We start from the raw sequence: 17,612 nt of genomic DNA, 5'->3' as shown, positions 1-17,612 counted from the left end.
CCTATATGGTCGGGAGCCTGCCTACCTGAGGGACCGCCTTTCCCCATATGTGCCCCAGAGAGCACTGAGGTTGGGGACCCAACATCGCCTGAGTGTTCCTGGCCCGAAAGATGTCAGATTGGTCTCTACGAGGGCTAGGGCATTTTCAGTGGCGGCTCCACACTGATGGAATGAACTCCCGGAGGACATCAGGGCCCTGCGGGACCTTCTACAGTTCCACAGTGCCTGTAAAACAGAGCTCTTCCACCAGGCCTTCAATTAGGAGCCACCACTGACAAATGAACCATCGTAGATTGAGCAAAAGAACCATCGTAAATTGAACAGGCCACGGCCCCGTATTACTACGCTGGACATGGCCTTTTCTTATTGGACCATGTATAGATATCTGTATATCGCTGCCATCTGTATATATTAGCACCTTATGCAATTGTCTTTTAATTGTGAATTTTTACTGTATTTATTGGTTCTATTGCATTTTAACTGTGTAAGCCGCCTTGAGCCAGTGCTGCACCGGCAAGGCGGGATATACACTGAAATAAATAAATAAATAAATAAATTGTGTTCAGTTTTGGGCACCATAATTTAAGAAGGGTATAGACAAGCTGGAATGTGTCCAGAGGAGGACAACGAAGATGGTGAGGGGTCTGGAGACCAAGTCCTATGAGAAAAGGTTGAAGCCTGGAGAGGAGACGACTGAGAGGTGATATGATAACCATCTCCAAGTACTTGAAGGGCTGTCATATAGAGGATGGTACGGAGTTGTTTTCTGTTGCCCCAGAAGGTCGGACCAGAACCAAGGGTTGAAATCAGAAGAGTTTTCAGCTAAACATTAGAAAGAACTTCCTGACAGAGTGGTTCCTCAGTGGAACAGACTTCCTCAGGAGGTGGTGGACTCTCCTTCTTTGGAGGTTTTCAAACAGAGGCTAGGTGGCTATCTGTCAGCAATGCTGATTCTGTGAACTGGGGCAGATCATGAGAAGGGAGAGCAGGAAGGCTTGCATTAGTGCTTAGTTCTTGTGGCCCTTTCTTACACACCCAGGGAAATGCTGATTGCCACTTTGGGGTCAGGAAGCAATTTTTCTCCAGGCCAGTTTGGCTGGAGATCCTAGAGGTTTTTTTGTCATCTTCTGGGTGTGGAACAGTGGTCACTGGGGGTGTGGTGGAGGAGTTATTTGTGAATTTCCTGCATTGTGCAGGGGGTTGGACTAGATGACCCTGGAGATCCCTTCCAACTCTATGATTCTATGATTCTGTGTCCAGTGACAGGAAAGACAGCACAGACACCTTGCCAGCAACAGCCACATCGAATATCCTTGGCTGTCTGCAGTTCCATGGGGGCCTTCATATGCTAGGGAACCACCTGAGGGAGATGCTGTAGCCATCCAAATGACACTTATTGATCTCATGAGGAAGTACTCTACGACTGCAACTGCTCTATCTGCTGCTGCTGCATAGGGCCTCAATTCTTCAAGACAGTGGGTTAGATGGTTTTTTAGCCAGCTGATCCACAGAGCACAGTGGGGCAGCTGCCAGGCACCCCAAACCACAGATGCGCCCTGTGCCTTTCCTGGGAGGAGGAGGCACCCTGGCAAAGGAGTGTGCTAACAGAACTGACAGTGTCCCTGCTCCCTGTAAAATCAGCTGTACTGAGGCCCCTGCCATATGGCAGGGAAACCACGAAGCAAAAGTGCGGCTAATAGAGCTGCTCCAACGTTGAGACGCTGCGGCGGGATCCCACGGATCCCCTGGCCGCAGCGCCTCTTCTCCCCGGCAAGAGCAGATGCCGGGGAGGACGAGCCCGATGGGAGGGGGAGGCTGCCGAACTGCGCATGCCCGAGCATGCGCAGTACGGCCGGGGGCTGGGATGCGGCGGCGCAAGGACGCGCCGCCGATCCCACGGCCGGCTTGGGGCGCTCCAGACGGCTGCAACCACCTAGATAGGTGGTTCGTTTTTGCAGCAGGGTAGCGCCATTTGGGCCGGATCAGGGACGGAGACGGCACGCTCCCCAGATGTTGAGGTGGGATCGCGTCCGTTTGCTCCGCCCCTGTTCCGTCCCACTCCCGTCCCAAATGGGCTCGTATGAACGGGGCCTAAGTACAGTTTCCTAGAAATGTGCCCCATTGCATGACATGCAGCTTATAATGATGGATGGGCTCAGCCAGCTCAGGTCACCACCGATATGGACACACTGCTAGCCCTGGGTGTAGGATCCATGTCATTAAGATGTGTGCAAGGGGAAGCCAGTTGTGGATTCCCAGGCTAAAGTAGCTACATTTCTGCCCCTGCTCACCTTGATAGTGTGTGGTTGCCCCTTCAGGTTGAGTGTCTAGAGAGAGAGAGAACCCCTGTTGGGGTTCTACAATAAGAAATGCTAGCCACATGGCATGAACATTGCTCTCTCCCTTGGATATTAGCGCTAAGTTGTCCCCCAGTGGGGTGAAATACTTCTCTGTGCTTCTTTTTCACCAAAGTTCAACACTGCACACTCTTTAGTTTGCACAGCACAGAGCTCTGAGATGGAGTACCGTGTCACGTGCCCTACCTATTGAACTATTCTGGCTAGAATTTATGTAGTACTGGGAGGGGGTGATTGGGTATGGTTGTAATCAGCATCTTTTTTTTTTTTAATAAAGGTTTTATTGGCTCCCCTAAAAAGGGGAGGTATTTCGCTTAAAAGAAAAAAAGGGAGGGGTAGACAGTGGGAGAAAGAGAAAGCTGAGTGATATATAAACTGGTAAATTAAACTGTTAGTAATGTCCAATTAATCTTCTTGGGCTTCTTCTGTGTGTTGCCAAACTTCTTTTCTTAGTCCTGTTACATGTATTCTCTGTTAGTATGTTAGTAATGTTCCTTTGAGATTCTGTTAATAAAAAGGGTCTCTTCTGTGCACATCCAGAACCGCTTCTTTGCGTGCTGGGTACTTTTACTATCGCTGACGTGGAGGAGCTTCCTCTGTTGTCTCTGTTGTCTTCTCCTTCCGGCTTGTTAGATCCTCCTTCGGGTTGTTGTTAATACGCTCAGTTCATGTACTATAAATCCGCTTCCTTTCATGCCCCGGAGGTCCCCATTTTCGAGAATGGTATCAATTTCATTTTCGCTTTTATATTCGCTCCCAGACTCTCTATGGGTCCTCCTCGCAATTGTTGACTTATAAGCGCTTATCAGGCACTTCTCGCTGTCACAATTCCAACTTATCTTTTTTGCAAAACTCCCGTCGGATTCACAGCCATAAACAGTCCAAACATTCAACAGCCGGCTCTTGCACACAAACAAACGCCCAGACGGAAGTCCCTCCCTCCTTCTCCGCTCGCTTTTGCCCAGCTCCGACATCTTTTCTTTTTTGTTTACTTTTAGAAAGTTCTTAAAATGTGCTCCAGAGAGACAAGTTTCTCGCTTTCAAATACATCAAAGGAAAACATCACTGTCCGCTCAATTCATCCCCCCCCCTCCTTTTCTTTTTCGCTTGTATAGATGGAGGATTAACCTCTTCGCCTTTTTCGCTGGGAGGGGGGGGAAACAATTTTCAGTTCTTTTTCTCTGCATTTTGACAACTCACAGTTAAGCCGATCTTTTCTTTTTCTTTTCAATTTTTCCGGATGGTCGCTTTATCACTCGGTGACGTCTGGTGGCTCCGCTAAACCCCGTTCGGGGTCGCTCACGCAGCAAGGTCCATTGGGGCAGGGCATGGCGGGAGCCTCGCTCTCCGACCTCTCGGTCGAAAGAGCGACTCCCCCCTAGTGCGCCCTAAAGCGCCCCGGATCCGAGCTCCTCTCTTCTGAGGGGCTCGTTCGGGTCTCCGCTCGCGCGGAATCCCTCCTCCACCGCGGGCAGGCGAGGCGACCTCGGGAGCGACCCGAGGAAGCGTCCACCATGCGCGGGAGCCAGACCGGAAGCCGGTTGTAATCAGCATCTTTCAGCTGTTTGGGGTAGTTCCTGGGCTCTGGTGGCTTCGGGAGCGAACTACTGCTGCGGCCCTGGGTCCCCACTTTTCCCTGCTGGTGCAGTGGTTTGCTCAGATGTTGCTCTTTGGCACTGCCGCACCGGCACCTGGCTAGGATGCAGCACCACTAGGAAGCTCTGCTGGTTTACCTCGGAGATATACCAGTGTAGCTCCATGTTGACTCCCTGTGTGCTTTCGCTCCCCCCCCCCCCCCCCCTTTTTTTTTTTTTTAATCATATATTTTAGGTAACTTAAATCTAGCATTATACTGATTTATTTAATAGATTTTGAACACAAAAACTAGTCATCTAAATTTTTTATATAACTTGAGTATATTGTTCAGTATTGGTCTGGTTCAGATGTAATGGTGCTAAATCTCTGTTAGGGGATGGGGATTTCTCCTGCAGGCTTGCGTAATTCCAGTCTCCCTTCTTTCTGCTTTGTTCCTCTTGGTCTTGTGTGCTCCTCTTTCCTCCCTTCAGTGGTCACTAGGGATGGGCATGAACTGGGGAAATGAGTCTGTTTGTGGTTTGTGGCACACCCACTAACCGAACCATGGACCTTCATGTACAAAAACCCGTTCATACAAACTGAACTGGTTTGGGAAGTTCATGACACAGTAGGACAGCCCCCTGGGGAGCTAAAGACAGCAAACTCATAGTGGATCTCTGGCTGACTCTCATCTACCTGTCATCTAAGTTTGGTGCGGGTTGGATTTACGAGGTCTGAGTTACACCCTCCCAAGAAGGTGCCCCCAGGAAAGTGCTTTCTGGGGAAATGAGGTGCAGGTTCAGGAGTATATTAACCCACCCAGTGTGCTAGAGACACCAAACTCGCAGCGTGTCTCCGGCTGACTATCTTCTACCTGCTCTCCAAGTTTGGTGAGGATTGGATTTACAGGGTCCAAGTTGCATCCCCAAAGAAGGTGCCCCCATACACCATTGTTTCCAATGGAGGAGGGAAAAACAAAACAAAAAGTAAAGACAGAAGCCCATCAGAACAGAGACAGAATCAAAGTCCCCAGGAACCTGTCCAGTAGAAACTGAAGGTGGGGGGCATTTTGCCAACCCAGCAGTACCAAGGCAATGTGCCCTCAGACTGCCTGAGAACCAAATCCAAACAAGCGTGCAATTACATATGTAGACATGGTAACTCCACGTCCTGAGTCATATTTAGACATGGTGGCTCCAAACCCTGAGAACTCAGTAGATGTGATGGCTCAAAAGCCCTAAGAAGTTGTTAGACCTGGTGGCTTGAAGCCCTGAGAAGGGAGAAGACATGGTGGCTCCAAGCCCTGAGAAGGAAGGAGACGTGGTAGGTCAAAGCCCTGAGACAGATGTAGACGTGGTGGGTCAAAGCCCTGACAAGAAAGTAGATGTGGTAGTTATCTTGAGATTGTAATGATAAGAAAAATGATATAATTGATGTAAAGTAATGTGAAATGGGGGGGAAGCATTGCGGGAAGCCACGGAAGGGAGGGGAGGAGATGGAAATGGGGTAAACAATGGAAAAATGAAATGGTTTAATTTAAATGTTGTATTCCTATGGAAAAAATAAAAAATTTTGTTTACCAAAAAAAGAAAGTAGATGTGGTTAGTCAAAGCCCTGACAAAGAAGTAGACGTGGTGGCTTGGAGCTCTGGGAAGCAAGTAGATGTGGTGTCTCAAAAGCCCTGAGAAGTCAAAGCCCTGACAAGGAATCTGACATGGTGGTTTGAAAGTCCTGAGAAGAAAGTTGAGGTGGTGGCTAGAAAGCCATGAGTCCACCCCGATACACAAACCCAAAGTGTGCAGTGACGTTATGTAGCCGTCGTGGCTCCAAGCCCTGAGTCCACCCTGACACCCTGACACCCAAAGCATGCAATGACATATCTAGACCTGGTGGCTTGAATCCCTGAGTCCACCCCTGACACCCAAAGCATGCAATGAGATATGTAGATATGGTGGCTGGAAGCTCTGAGAAGGAAGTAGATGTGGTGGGTCAAAACCAGTACCTGAGAGATGGAAAGGCAGACACCCCCAGACTTTTGACGGGGGCTTCCCAAAGTACCCCCACAGCAGTGGGGAGGGTGTAATGAATGTGAAGCTGCTAGGGCCACCTCTCAAATCTAAAAAGACTGGTTACAAGGGACAGAGAGCAGGCATCCCTAGAGCTTTGATGGGGGCTCCCCACAATGACTCCATGGCAGCTTGGTGGGCAACCCAGCCAGACACCACAAGGAATATTCCCAGGCGACTTCCGGCTTTAGCGTCTTGCAGGTCGTACACGTCCCATCGAGCTTGGATGAGGACGCACCAAGTCACGCCAGACAGGAGGGGTCTCGGATGTTTCCAAGCCTCCCTGGAACCCTAGTCTGTCTGGGCTGCGTAGGGGTGCCTCTTCCAAGGTGATGACCAAGGAAATGAGGTTCCCCTTACCCCGAGAGGTCCTGCCGCTGTGAAGTCGTTATGGCATCTAGAGCTGACTGCCGGATAGAGCGGGCAAGAGAACAAGCATAAACACGTTCTTACTACACTTCAAAAGCGATAAACTGAGTTAAGCAATCCCCCCACCTACACCCCGAAGCTCAGGGAGGCCGGGGAATCTTTCGTCCCCATCTCCGTCGCCGCCATTTCTGCCGCCGCTGCCTTAGGCAGCCATATATTTTTAAAGAGCTCCTTAAGAGAGCAGAGGGAGCCCAAACGGCCTCTCGCGTCTGATGTCGGAGGGGCAAGGCCATATCTTTTTAAGGAGCTCCTTAAGAGAGGAGACGGAGCCCAAACGGCCTATCGCGTCTGACGTCCGAGGGGCAACGCCCGTCGGACATCTGACGCGAGAGGTGGAATTTGCTAATAGCAGTCCAATACCTACACCCCGAAGCTCAGGGAGGCCGGGGAAGCTTTCGCCCCCAATTCCGTCACCGCCATTTCTGCCGCCGCTGCCATAGGCAGCCATATCTTTTTAAAGAGCTCCTTAAGAGAGCAGAGGGAGCCCAAACGACGTGAGAGGTGGAATTTGCTAATAGCAGTCCAACGGCACCACCCCGAAGCTCAGGCAGGCCGGAGAAGCTTTCGCCCCCATCTCCGTCGCCGCTATTTCTGCCGCCACTGCCATAGGCGGCCATATCTTTTTAAAGAGCTCTTTAAGAGAGCAGAGGGAGCCCAAACGGCGTGGGAGGTGGAATTTGCTAATAGCAGTCCAACGCCACCTCCCCGAAGCTCAGGGAGTCCGGGGAAGCTTTCGCCCCAATTCCGTCACCACCATTTCTGCCGCCGCTGCCTTAGGCGGCCATATGTTTTTAAATAGCTCCTTAAGGGAGCAGAGGGAGCCCAAACGACCTCTCGTGTCTGATGTCGGAAAGGCAAGGCCCCTCGGACATCTGATGTGAGAGGTGGAATTTGCTAATAGCAGTCCAATGCCACCACCCCGAAGCTCAGGGAGGCCGGGGAACCTTTCGTCCACCCGTCGCCCTCGCCATTTCTGCCGCCGCCATAGGAGGCCATATCTTTTTAAGGAGCTCCTTAAGAGAGCAGAGCAACGCCCGTCGGACATCTGACGCGAGAGGTGGAATTTGCTAATAGCAGTCCAACACCTATACCCCGAAGCTCAGGGTGGCCGGGGAAGCTTTCGCCCCCATCTCCCTTGCCGCCATTTCTGCTTCCGCTGCCTTAGGCGGCCATATCTTTTTAAAGAGCTCCTTAAGAGATCAGAGGGAGCCCAAACGTCCTCTCGCGTCTGATGTCCGAGGGAAGGCCCCTCGGACATCTGACACGAGAGGTGGAATTTGCTAATACAAGTCCAATGCCACCACCCCGAACCTCAGGGTGGCCGGCAAAGCTTTCGCCCACACTCCGCCCTCGCCATTTCTGCCGCCGCCGCCATAGGAGGCCATATCATTTTAAGGAGCTCCTTAAGAGAGCAGAGGGAGCCCAAACGGCCTCTCGCATCTCGGACATTAGACGCGAGAGGTGGAATTTGCTAAGAGCAGTCCAACGCCACCACCCCGAAGCTCAGGGAGTCCGGGGAAGCTTTCGCCCACCCGCCGCCCTCGCCATTTCTGCCGCCGCCGCCATAGGAGGCCATATCTTTTTTAGGAGCTCCTTAAGAGAGCAGAGGGAACCCAAACGATGCGAGAGGTGGAATGTGCTAATAGCAGACCAACTCCACCACCCTGAAGCTCAGGAAGACCGGGGAAGCTTTCGCCGCCCCCCCGCCGCCGCCATAGGCGGCCATATCTTTTTAAAGAGCTCCTTAAGGGAGCAGAGGGAGCCTTAAGAAAGCAGAGGGAGGAACCACAGCTTCCTTTAGTGCTCTACGGAACTGTCCCTCTGAGAGGGACTTGTTGATAATCTCCCTTAGGGCATCTCGAAACCCATCATCGCCAGCTTTAATTAGCCATGATGGGCATGGGTCAAGGCAGCACGTGGTTGGGCGTACAGTTAAGAGCAGTTTGTCAACTTCCTCCAGGCTGAGCAGACTGAAATAATGTATAACCTGACCAGAAGATGTTTGTGGAGCCTTGAGTTCACTTACTGTCTCAACTGTGGCGGGGAGGTCACGGCAGAGCAACAGGACTTTATCTGCAAAGTTGCTTGCAAAGACCTCATAGCCAGTGTCCAGATCCCTAATCTTTGGTCTGCCTTGTGGCAGAACAGTCATAGACCAAATTATTCTGAATAATTGGGCTGGGCATGAGCTCACAGACGCGGTCATGGCCGCCCTGTTCTGGCGGCGAGCAGATTTTGGCTCGCCTGAGGAGCCAAATGGACCCAATTCGGCTTCAGATGGCCCTACAGGATCCGAGGCCCCCTGGCAGCTCATTAGATGAGCTTGTGGAGGACTGGCATGACCGACTCTCCGCAGCCATTGACAAAATCGCTCCCAGGCGCCCTCTCTGTACCCGCTCTCGGCTGGCACCCTGGTATTCCCAGGAGCTATGGCTGATGAAGTGGGAACTGAGATGGTTAGAGAGATGGTGGTGCCGTGCTCGCGACGAGGCGTCAAAAGCATCCTATAGGACGTTTATGAGATCCTATGAGATGGCAGTCAAGGCCGCAAAGAGAGGTTTCTATGCGACCAGGATTGCGTCTGCTAGCTCACGCCCAGCCCAATTTTTTAGAACAATTCTGTCGTTGACAGCTCTGCCACAGGGCAGGCGAAATGCTAGGGAATTGGATATTAGCTGCGAGGCTTTTGCGAGCTATTTCACAGATAAAGTCTTGCCGCTCCGCTGTGACCTCCCCGCCACAGTTGAGACAGTGAGTGAACTTGAGGCCCCTTGCACGTCTTCGGGACCGGGTTTAGAGTGCTTCAGCCTGCTCAGCCTGGAGGAAGTTGACAGATTGCTTGCAGCTGTGCGCCCAACCACATGCAACCTTGATCCGTGCCCCTCCTGGCTCATTAAAGCGGGTTATGAGGGGTTGGGAGGTGCACTCAGGGAAATTATCAACACGTCCCTCTCGGAGGGACGATTCCCGGAGGCACTTAAGGAAGCGATGGTCCGCCCTCTCCTGAAAAAATCTTCTCTGGACCCGGCCGAATTGGCCAACTATCGGCTGGTGTCCAATTTGCTCTATCTGGGCAAACTTATTGAGAGGGCGGTGGCGGTACAGCTGCAGGGCTTTCTGGATGACGCTTCCATCCTAGATCCCTTCCAGTCCGGCTTCCCCCCGAGGCATGGGACAGAGACTGTACTGGTCGCCCTTACTGACGACCTCCGACGGCATCTGGATTGAGGCGGTGTGGCGGCGCTGTTGCTGTTAGATCTGTCGGCCGTGTTCAATATGGTCGACCATCAGCTGCTGACCCACCGCCTTGCCGACGTGGGGATTCAGGGGCTTGCCCTTCAATGGCTTGCCTCTTTTCTCTGTGGTCGGCGACAAGGGGTGGTGATTGGGGAACAGCAGTCCCGGAGACACCCTCTTGAATGTGGGGTTCCTCAAGGGGCTGTTCTTTCCCCATTGTTGTTTAACATCTACATGTGCCCCCTTGCCCAGATTGCTCGGAGGTATGGGCTTGGGTGTCATCAATATGCGGATGACACCCAGCTCTATCTGATGTTGGGTGGCCGGTCGAGCTCTACCCCTGAAGATCTGCACCGGGCATTGCAGGCCGTGGCTGGTTGGCTCCGACTGAGCTGGCTGAAGTTAAACCCGGCGAAGACGGAGGTCCTGGGCTTGATTCGCGGTGGTCTGGGGTTGGGGCTCCCTCTCCCGACCTTCGATGGGGTGCCTTTGGTGCCAGCGCCGGAGGTTAGGAGTTTGGGAGTGCTCCTGGACTCCTTATTAACTATGGAGGCCCAGGTGGCAGCCACTGCCAAGTCAGCTTTTTTCCATCTTCTGCTGGTGCGGCAGTTGATTCCCTTCTTCTACTGCAGTGACTTGGCCACAGTGATCCATGCGACGGTCACCTCGAGGCTAGACTACTCTAACGCTTTCTACATGGGGCTGCCTTTGTTGCAAATCCGGAAGCTGCAGCTGGTGCAGAATGCTGCGGCCAGGCTGCTGATGGGTGTTCCTAGTAGGGACCACATCCGGCCTGTTTTTCATCCCTGGAGATTTGGGGGGGGGGGCTGGGGATGGAGGGGTTTGAGAAGGGAAGGGACCTCAGCGGGGTACCTAAGGGACCCAGCGTACCTAAGGGACCGCCTTTCCCCATATGTTCCCCCGTGAGCACTTTGGTCGGGAATCCAACACCTCCTGGCAATGCCAGGCCCCAAAGAGGTCGGGCTGGCTGCTGCCAGGGCTTTTTCAGTGGTGGCTCCTACCTGGTGGAACGAGCTCCCGGAGGAGATCCGGGCCCTGCGGGACCTTGCACAGTTCCGCAGGGCCTGTAAGACGGAGCTCTTTCGCCAGGCGTATGAGTAGGAGCTGCCACTACCATCATTACCATCATAACCTGGCCCTGGAAGAGAGAACACCAGTGTTTCCCGGAACAGACAACGCTGAGTTGGCAGAGTAGTTGCAATTTGCCATCTTGTGGAAGATCAGAGCACTTTTGTTAACAATATTGTTATTGTACTGTAGATATTTGATACTGGCCTGTGCCTGATTGTAAGCTGCCCTGAGCCCGCGCAGCGGGGAGGGCGGGGTATAAATCAAACCTATAAATAAATAAATAAATAAATAAATAAATAATGCTCTCAGCAGTTTATGATCTCCTAAACGTGCTATAAGATGTTCTTGTGGCTTCATCGCAGGTGCACCGCTATGGTCTCTCTAGCCATCTTAGCCTTTGCTTCATCAGTCGCAACTCCTGGGTAAACCAAGGAGCCAGCCTAGAGTGAGGGCACAGAGGGCGTCGAGGAGCAATCTCATCGATGGCTGCCAAGAGTCAGCTGTGCCAATCCTCCACAAGCCCATCTAACGAGCCGCCAGGGGCATCGGATCCTGCAAGGCCATTTGAAGCCACATAGAGTCCATTTGGCTCCATGGGCAAGCTGAAATCTGCTCGCCGCCTAAACAGGGTTGGGGTGAAACATTCAGATGGGCCTTCAGGGCATGATGGTCCAACCATGGCACTGCTAAGGCAATGACCCGGTCCACTGTGACCCCTGCCATGAAGATCAGATTGAGCGTGTGTCCGGCCCAGTGAGTGGGAGTCATTACATATTGGGAGAGTCCCAGCGCTACCACGGATGACACTAGGTCCATCACCTGAGTGGAGGCCACATTGTCCGCATGGACACTGAAATCACGCAGGATAATCGGTCTAGGGTGTTCCAGTGCCCAGCCCGACACGGCCTCCACCAGGGATGGCAGGCTGCTGGCTGGTTCTTTTTTCATCAAAAAACCAAAGATAAAGTACAAGCAAAGACAAATCTTACCTTACAGTAATTACGTTTTGTTGTCATAATTATTACTTTACTAGCAGTAAAGACCGTTGTGAAAGCAATACAACGGGATCTAGAAAGAGGCTCTGTGGGAGTGCTCTGGCTTTGGGCAAACAGTGTCAATTTGCTGTGGTGACCTCAGCAGGGTATAATGACAGAGTCCACTGTTTTCTCCAGAGGAACTGATCTCTGCTACCTGAAGAGCAGTTGTAATAGTGAGTGATCTGTAGCCCTCACCTGGAGATTGGCAACAATTGTTACCCAGGACAAAATGGCTGGTTTGGAGGGTGGAGTCTATGGCAGTCTACCTGTCTGAGGTCCCACCCCTCTGCAAACCCCACCCTCTCCAGGCTCCACCCCTCAAATCCCCAGGAATTTGTCAGCATGTAGTTGGCAACCCCATCTCCTTCCCAGCTAGCCACCAACCTACCATTATCTGCCCCTTTGACTTCAGCTGACTTCTGCCCTCCCTTCTGCAGAACAGTTGTAATACTGAGTGCTCTCCAGCCCTCACCTGGAGATTGGCAACAATGGTTCCCTATGTGGGACTGACTGGTTTGGAGGGTGGAGTCTATGGCAGTGTACCTGTCTGAGGTCCCACCCCTCCTCAAACCTCACCCTCTTCAGGCTCCATCCCTCAAATCTCCAGGAATTTCCCATCTGGAGTTGTTAAAACATGATCCTGGGACCTACACACCACCAGACATTCCAACTGCCTTGCGGCGGGGGGGAGTATGAGGTGTGGAATGGAGTGAAGTCCAATCAGCTTCCATATGCAAAAGACCTTGAAGGTTCCATATGCAACTGACATTCCAGCTGCCTTGCGGGGAGAGGGGTGAGTTTGAGGTGTGGAATGCAGTGAAGTCCAATCAGCTTCCATATGCAAAAGACCTTGAAGGTTCCATATGCAACTGACATTCCAACTGCCTTGCGGGGAGAGGGGTGAGTTTGAGGTGTGGAATGGAGTGAAGTCCAATCAGCTTCCATATGCAAAAGACCTTGAAGGTTCCATATGCAACTGACATTCCAACTGCCTTGCGGGGAGAGGGGTGAGTTTGAGGTGTGGAATGCAGTGAAGTCCAATCAGCTTTCATATGCAAAAGACCTTGAAACACTGGGCGGGACTGCACAAAGCAGCCAGTCAACCCAGTCAGCGTCTTCTGACTGACAGTTCAAGCGTCCATACACTAAAGGAGTGCATTTTAGAACTTTGGCACCCACTACTCAATTATATATAAGGAGAGAGGAGAGATATTTGGTTTTTAATATGTTTTTGCTGTTTTATTATCTGCAGTATGTGATTATTTTTAAAAGGGAATCTTTTTTCGCCTTAAATTTTGTACAATAATGAAAACATTATCCTTGATTCATTTAAAAATCCAATAAAAAGGTGTGCAATCCTTTTATCTGGGTCACATTTAACTATGGGGCTGGCTATGGGGATGGTGGAGGCAGAGAATAATCATTTTGCATGAAGTCCTAGTCTTACATTTAAAATGCTAGCTTATCAGTAGGCTGCCATTAAAAATTGTTCAGTAATTTGTCAGTTTTTGGTCAGTATTTGGTCAGGTTTTTTGGAATTTTGGTCAGTAAAATCAGTATTTTTGACCCTCTGACTAGTTTTCACCCTTGGAACAATAACACAGTGTTATGTCCTAATTAGGCTGCTTTCGTGAACTTCATGACAATCTTTGCAAAGTTAATTTGGTAGGCAAAAATAATTTACTCATTTTGTACAATGTTGGTATTTGAAATATTTATTTGGATAAAAGTTTAGTGAATGAAATGAAAGTTTTTGTAGCCTTGAAGAACTCCAAGGTGAATTTCCTACCCTGGTTGCCCTGTTTTGAAGTCACTACAACTTTTTCCTTCTTAGGATGTTGTCATGTACTCATTAATGTGCTTCCAAAGTATAGTCACTTAGCACTTAAGAGTTTTCTTTATGCAAACAAAAGAGCACCTGGGGTACAAAACAGCCCCAGAAATATACTGATTATAAGTGTTTTGAGGCACTATTTTGACCCAAGTACATATAACATTGAGGTATAACTGTTATATGTACTGATCCATGGAAGCCTTTTTAAGTGTTCGTGTATATATGTATTGTTTGTTTAAATATTTATTTCCTGTCTTTCCTGTGGCTCAGGGCAGCTTACAATTTGTAAGTTACAAATCACAATTCTGGATAGATACAGATCGTACTGAAAATCTGATGACCCTTCCCCATAACCTGGAGAATATTTCCCTTACCACAGAGAGATGGGGTAGAAAAATATCCCAATATACGGTGTTAGGAATGTATTAATTTTACATGTTTTCCTTCAAAATTTATGAACCTTTATGTATTCGAATATCCTAGGATCAAAACAGCTTTTGTTATTTCAAATGGACAAAAATATATAGCTTTATTAAGGAAAAGTGGTGAGTTATACATAGAAGGGGAAGGGTGAATCTACTCAGGAGAAACATTCTGCTTCATGTAAAAGTATGTTCTCAGGCAATGGATGTTTGTGTACTGTGAAACACAATTACTTCTGTCACCACAAACATTTTTTGGTTTTGTGGGAACGTTTCCACCCTAAGGTAACATTGGAATTTGGCTTGGGGTATGAATATACCCCAAAATACAGTGTGTGTGTGTGTGTGTTATTTTACAGATTGTCCCAGTACTAATTTCTAGAAATTCAGATAAGATTATGCTTACTTAATACTCAAGAAATATATGAGTGTTCTTTCCCCTTTATCACTGTTGTAAGCTTTTTTAGATACCAAACATAACATCATGCATTTACTCTGTGGTATGGTGATTGCTTTATTCTGATGGTTTAATTGTACTGATTTCCATTTGTAGTTCTGTTGTAACTACAAATAAAATTTTTGTCTAAGCCATCTCACTTCTTAAATAAAAACAATGTCATGTCATGGGGGCTTTGAGCTGAATGCTCACAGTGCAGGCTATTTTAATATGCTGCATAAGAATACAACAGTAATTTGAATAACAATTAAATGTATACATTTAACAAGGTACCAGAGAACTGTATTGGACTGGACTGAACTGGACTGGATTGGGAGGTGCAGAGAAATCAAAGGATAAGTGACTATTATGTAAACTGCAAATTGATTTGCAGGATGCAAAATAAAAACTTGAAATTCCATGATTCTGTTGGCTGTTCTCCCCCCCCTTTCTTAGAGAACATCCGGGCAACTAGAAGAGATAAACAATCTGGTACGGAGAAAAATTGCTGTAGATGAGGAAAACATCGTCTTGAAGAGTGAACTCTGCCTCTTGCAGCAGAAATTTACAGATAAAATCCAGGAACTTAAGGTATATTGACTTGTACATAGTATGAAGATGGCCCCAGCTTTGAAGTAGCTCTTTGAGCTGCATCAGTCTTTGTGGCACAGAAAGTGACAAGCTCAGAGGAAATATAGCCTTAGGCCTTAGCCTGTACCATCCAGTTTTCTCTCATGCACAAAACTCGTAGAAAGATGCTTTAAAGTGAGGAATCCACGCTTTATAACTTTCAGATAAATAGTTAATGATGGAAATGGAGCAAAGAAAGTAGGAGTGTGAAGATGTGGCTTCGTGTAATTAGATTCTGATGGGACTGGCATTATTAATTGATAAAGCAGAGGTCTGGGAGGATATGTCTGTGTGGGTCTCAAAAATAGCTGGGGACAGCATCAAAGGCAGCTTGATCAATTAATGGGCTCTTTGCAAATGTGTACTCATCAAAGCTGTCATCCAGCTAAAAAATATGACCCTTCCACCTGCATGAAAGAGGCCAATAAAAGTACACAGGTGACCTTGGCCATCAAATATAGAAGAAGCTGCTGTGAGGGTAAAACTGCACAGTTTATATTTGCTGATTAGTGCTCACTTTTTCCCTCTCCTCCCCCCTCTTTTTTTTTGTTTATCGGCCCTTGTGGTACTGTTCTACAGGACACTAAGGAGTGTGCAGTGAGAAAGGAAGAGCAAAGCAGGCTGGTTATAAAAAATCTGGAGGAGGAAAATGAGGGATTAAGTACACGCTATGCTGACCTGCTAAATGACCTGGAGAAACTGAGGAAGCAGGAGGCACAATGGAGAATAGAAAAATCTGGCATTGATGGAAAAATAAAGGTATGAGAAGGAACAGGCTCCTGGATGTGATTTCAGAACTGGCTTCTCTCAGGCATTATGCTACATGTTATTTTCTTTAAATAACAAGTTATATATTCATAACCACCAATGGGGACTGACATTCATTTACATTCCTTCACTTAAGACCCAAAGCTTTTTAAAAATTGATGTTGCAAAGCAGGAAACTGACTTCAAATAGCCACCCTAAAATGTAATCATTAAATAATAAAAGATATTTCATTCAAATATAAACATGTAATTAAAAAAAAAGTTGGAAATAATCCTGTCACTCCAGAATTCCCTCTCCCCTCCTCCAAGTCAGATTGGTAGCCAGAACCGGTATCCAAAAGAGAAGAACTTGACTCAGTGGGACCCAGTGGTCCATCTAGTTTAGCATTCTGTTGACGAGCTGTCATCTAGAATGCATTTCCTGGGTAGAATGTCCCATTGCACTCAATGGAACTTACTCTTAGGTAAGTGTGCAGAGGGTAGTTGTGCTGATTTCACTGTGTTTACTTCATTTATACCCTGCTTCTCAGTAGAGACCTAAAGTGGCTTACATTGTACTCCAGGTAGGTTAGGCTGAGAGTGTGTGACTGGCCAATGGCCACCCATCAAGCTTTTATGGAAGAATGGGGATTTGAACCTGGGTCATTTTAACCCCTCCTTATATAGTGGCTCATATAGTTTTACTGACAGGAACTGTGCTGCCATTCTTACAGTTTTTTGTTTTAATATTAACCTTCAAAGGTATCTCCAGGTTGATTGCTCTATTGTGGTACCATATTTTTAAAAATATATCTGCAGTGTTCATGATAAATAGGATAGCTCTTTTCTGTTATAATAGAATATCCTATACATACATACAGATTCCAGTGCAATGTAAAAAGTTATAGGGCATATCTCCCTTATAAATAAAAGCCGAATGGTGGTGGCACTTCTCTAGAACATTCCACACACTCCAAAATCAGTTTGCTCTCTGATCTGTCATTTAGAGGGTCTCCCTATCCACTGCCTGCTTTGCCTGAGTCCTGCCTCCAGCATTCTAAACATTTTGCTGTTCCTCCCCCCCCCCCGTAGCCAGTCAGAACACAGAGATTATTTGCATATGCAACCTCATTGGCCTTTGCCTCAGAACACAGAGGTCGTTTGCATATGCAACTTGATTGGCTTTTGCCTCTAATATTCTAAACAGTTTTCTGTTAGGTAAAATGTGTCCAATCTCCAGGTGAGGGCTGGAGATCACTCAAAATTACAACTGTTCTTTAGGTAGCAGAGATCAGTTCCTCTGGAGAAAATGGTGGACTCAGTGTCATTATACCCTGCTGAGGTCGCCACAACAAATTGACACTGAGTGTCCAAGGCCGGGGCACCCGCCCAGAGCCTCTTTCTAGAGGCCGTTGTATTTATTTCCACAACGGACCTTTTTCCTAGTGTCTTATAATTGTTGTTTTATTTGTATGATCTATCTAGGTTCTATATTTTTAGGTAAAAATTCCAATTATACTCATTTTTGCATTGGTGAAATATTCACAAATCTAGACATTTGAATTCTGTCTTATAAAGGCTGATCTTTGTTTCCATAATGCTTTGTTGCTAAAACATTATCAGAAGCAAATAATCTTTTGATATCTCTGCAGGTGTGTTTGTACTGCAATTTCGGTCCAGGTGTATTGCAGTTTAGCTGGCATGGCTTCCCCCAGTGAATCCTGGAGATCGTAGTTTGCTGAGGATACTG

The 17,612-nt window shown here is 48.3% G+C and overlaps 1 protein-coding gene across 1 annotated transcript in view; it reads left to right on the top strand.

Annotated features, from left to right (window-relative positions):
* Positions 1 to 14,941: 14,941 nt before the first annotated feature.
* CNTLN (centlein) overlaps positions 14,942 to 17,612 on the top strand; it is a gene marked incomplete at its 5' end in the record, with an annotated part of 249,541 nt that continues 246,870 nt past the window's right edge. The window contains 2 exons of the mRNA XM_015426574.1: positions 14,942 to 15,076; positions 15,695 to 15,874. Of these exons, the coding sequence (XP_015282060.1) occupies positions 14,942 to 15,076; positions 15,695 to 15,874 (315 nt within the window). The remainder of the gene's footprint in view (positions 15,077 to 15,694; positions 15,875 to 17,612) is intronic.

The sequence above is a fragment of the Gekko japonicus genome, unplaced genomic scaffold, assembly GCF_001447785.1.
Source record: "Gekko japonicus isolate JY-2015 unplaced genomic scaffold, Gekko_japonicus_V1.1 scaffold1479, whole genome shotgun sequence".
Lineage (NCBI taxonomy): Eukaryota > Metazoa > Chordata > Lepidosauria > Squamata > Gekkonidae > Gekko > Gekko japonicus.
This window is presented reverse-complemented; position numbering and strand designations above follow the sequence as displayed.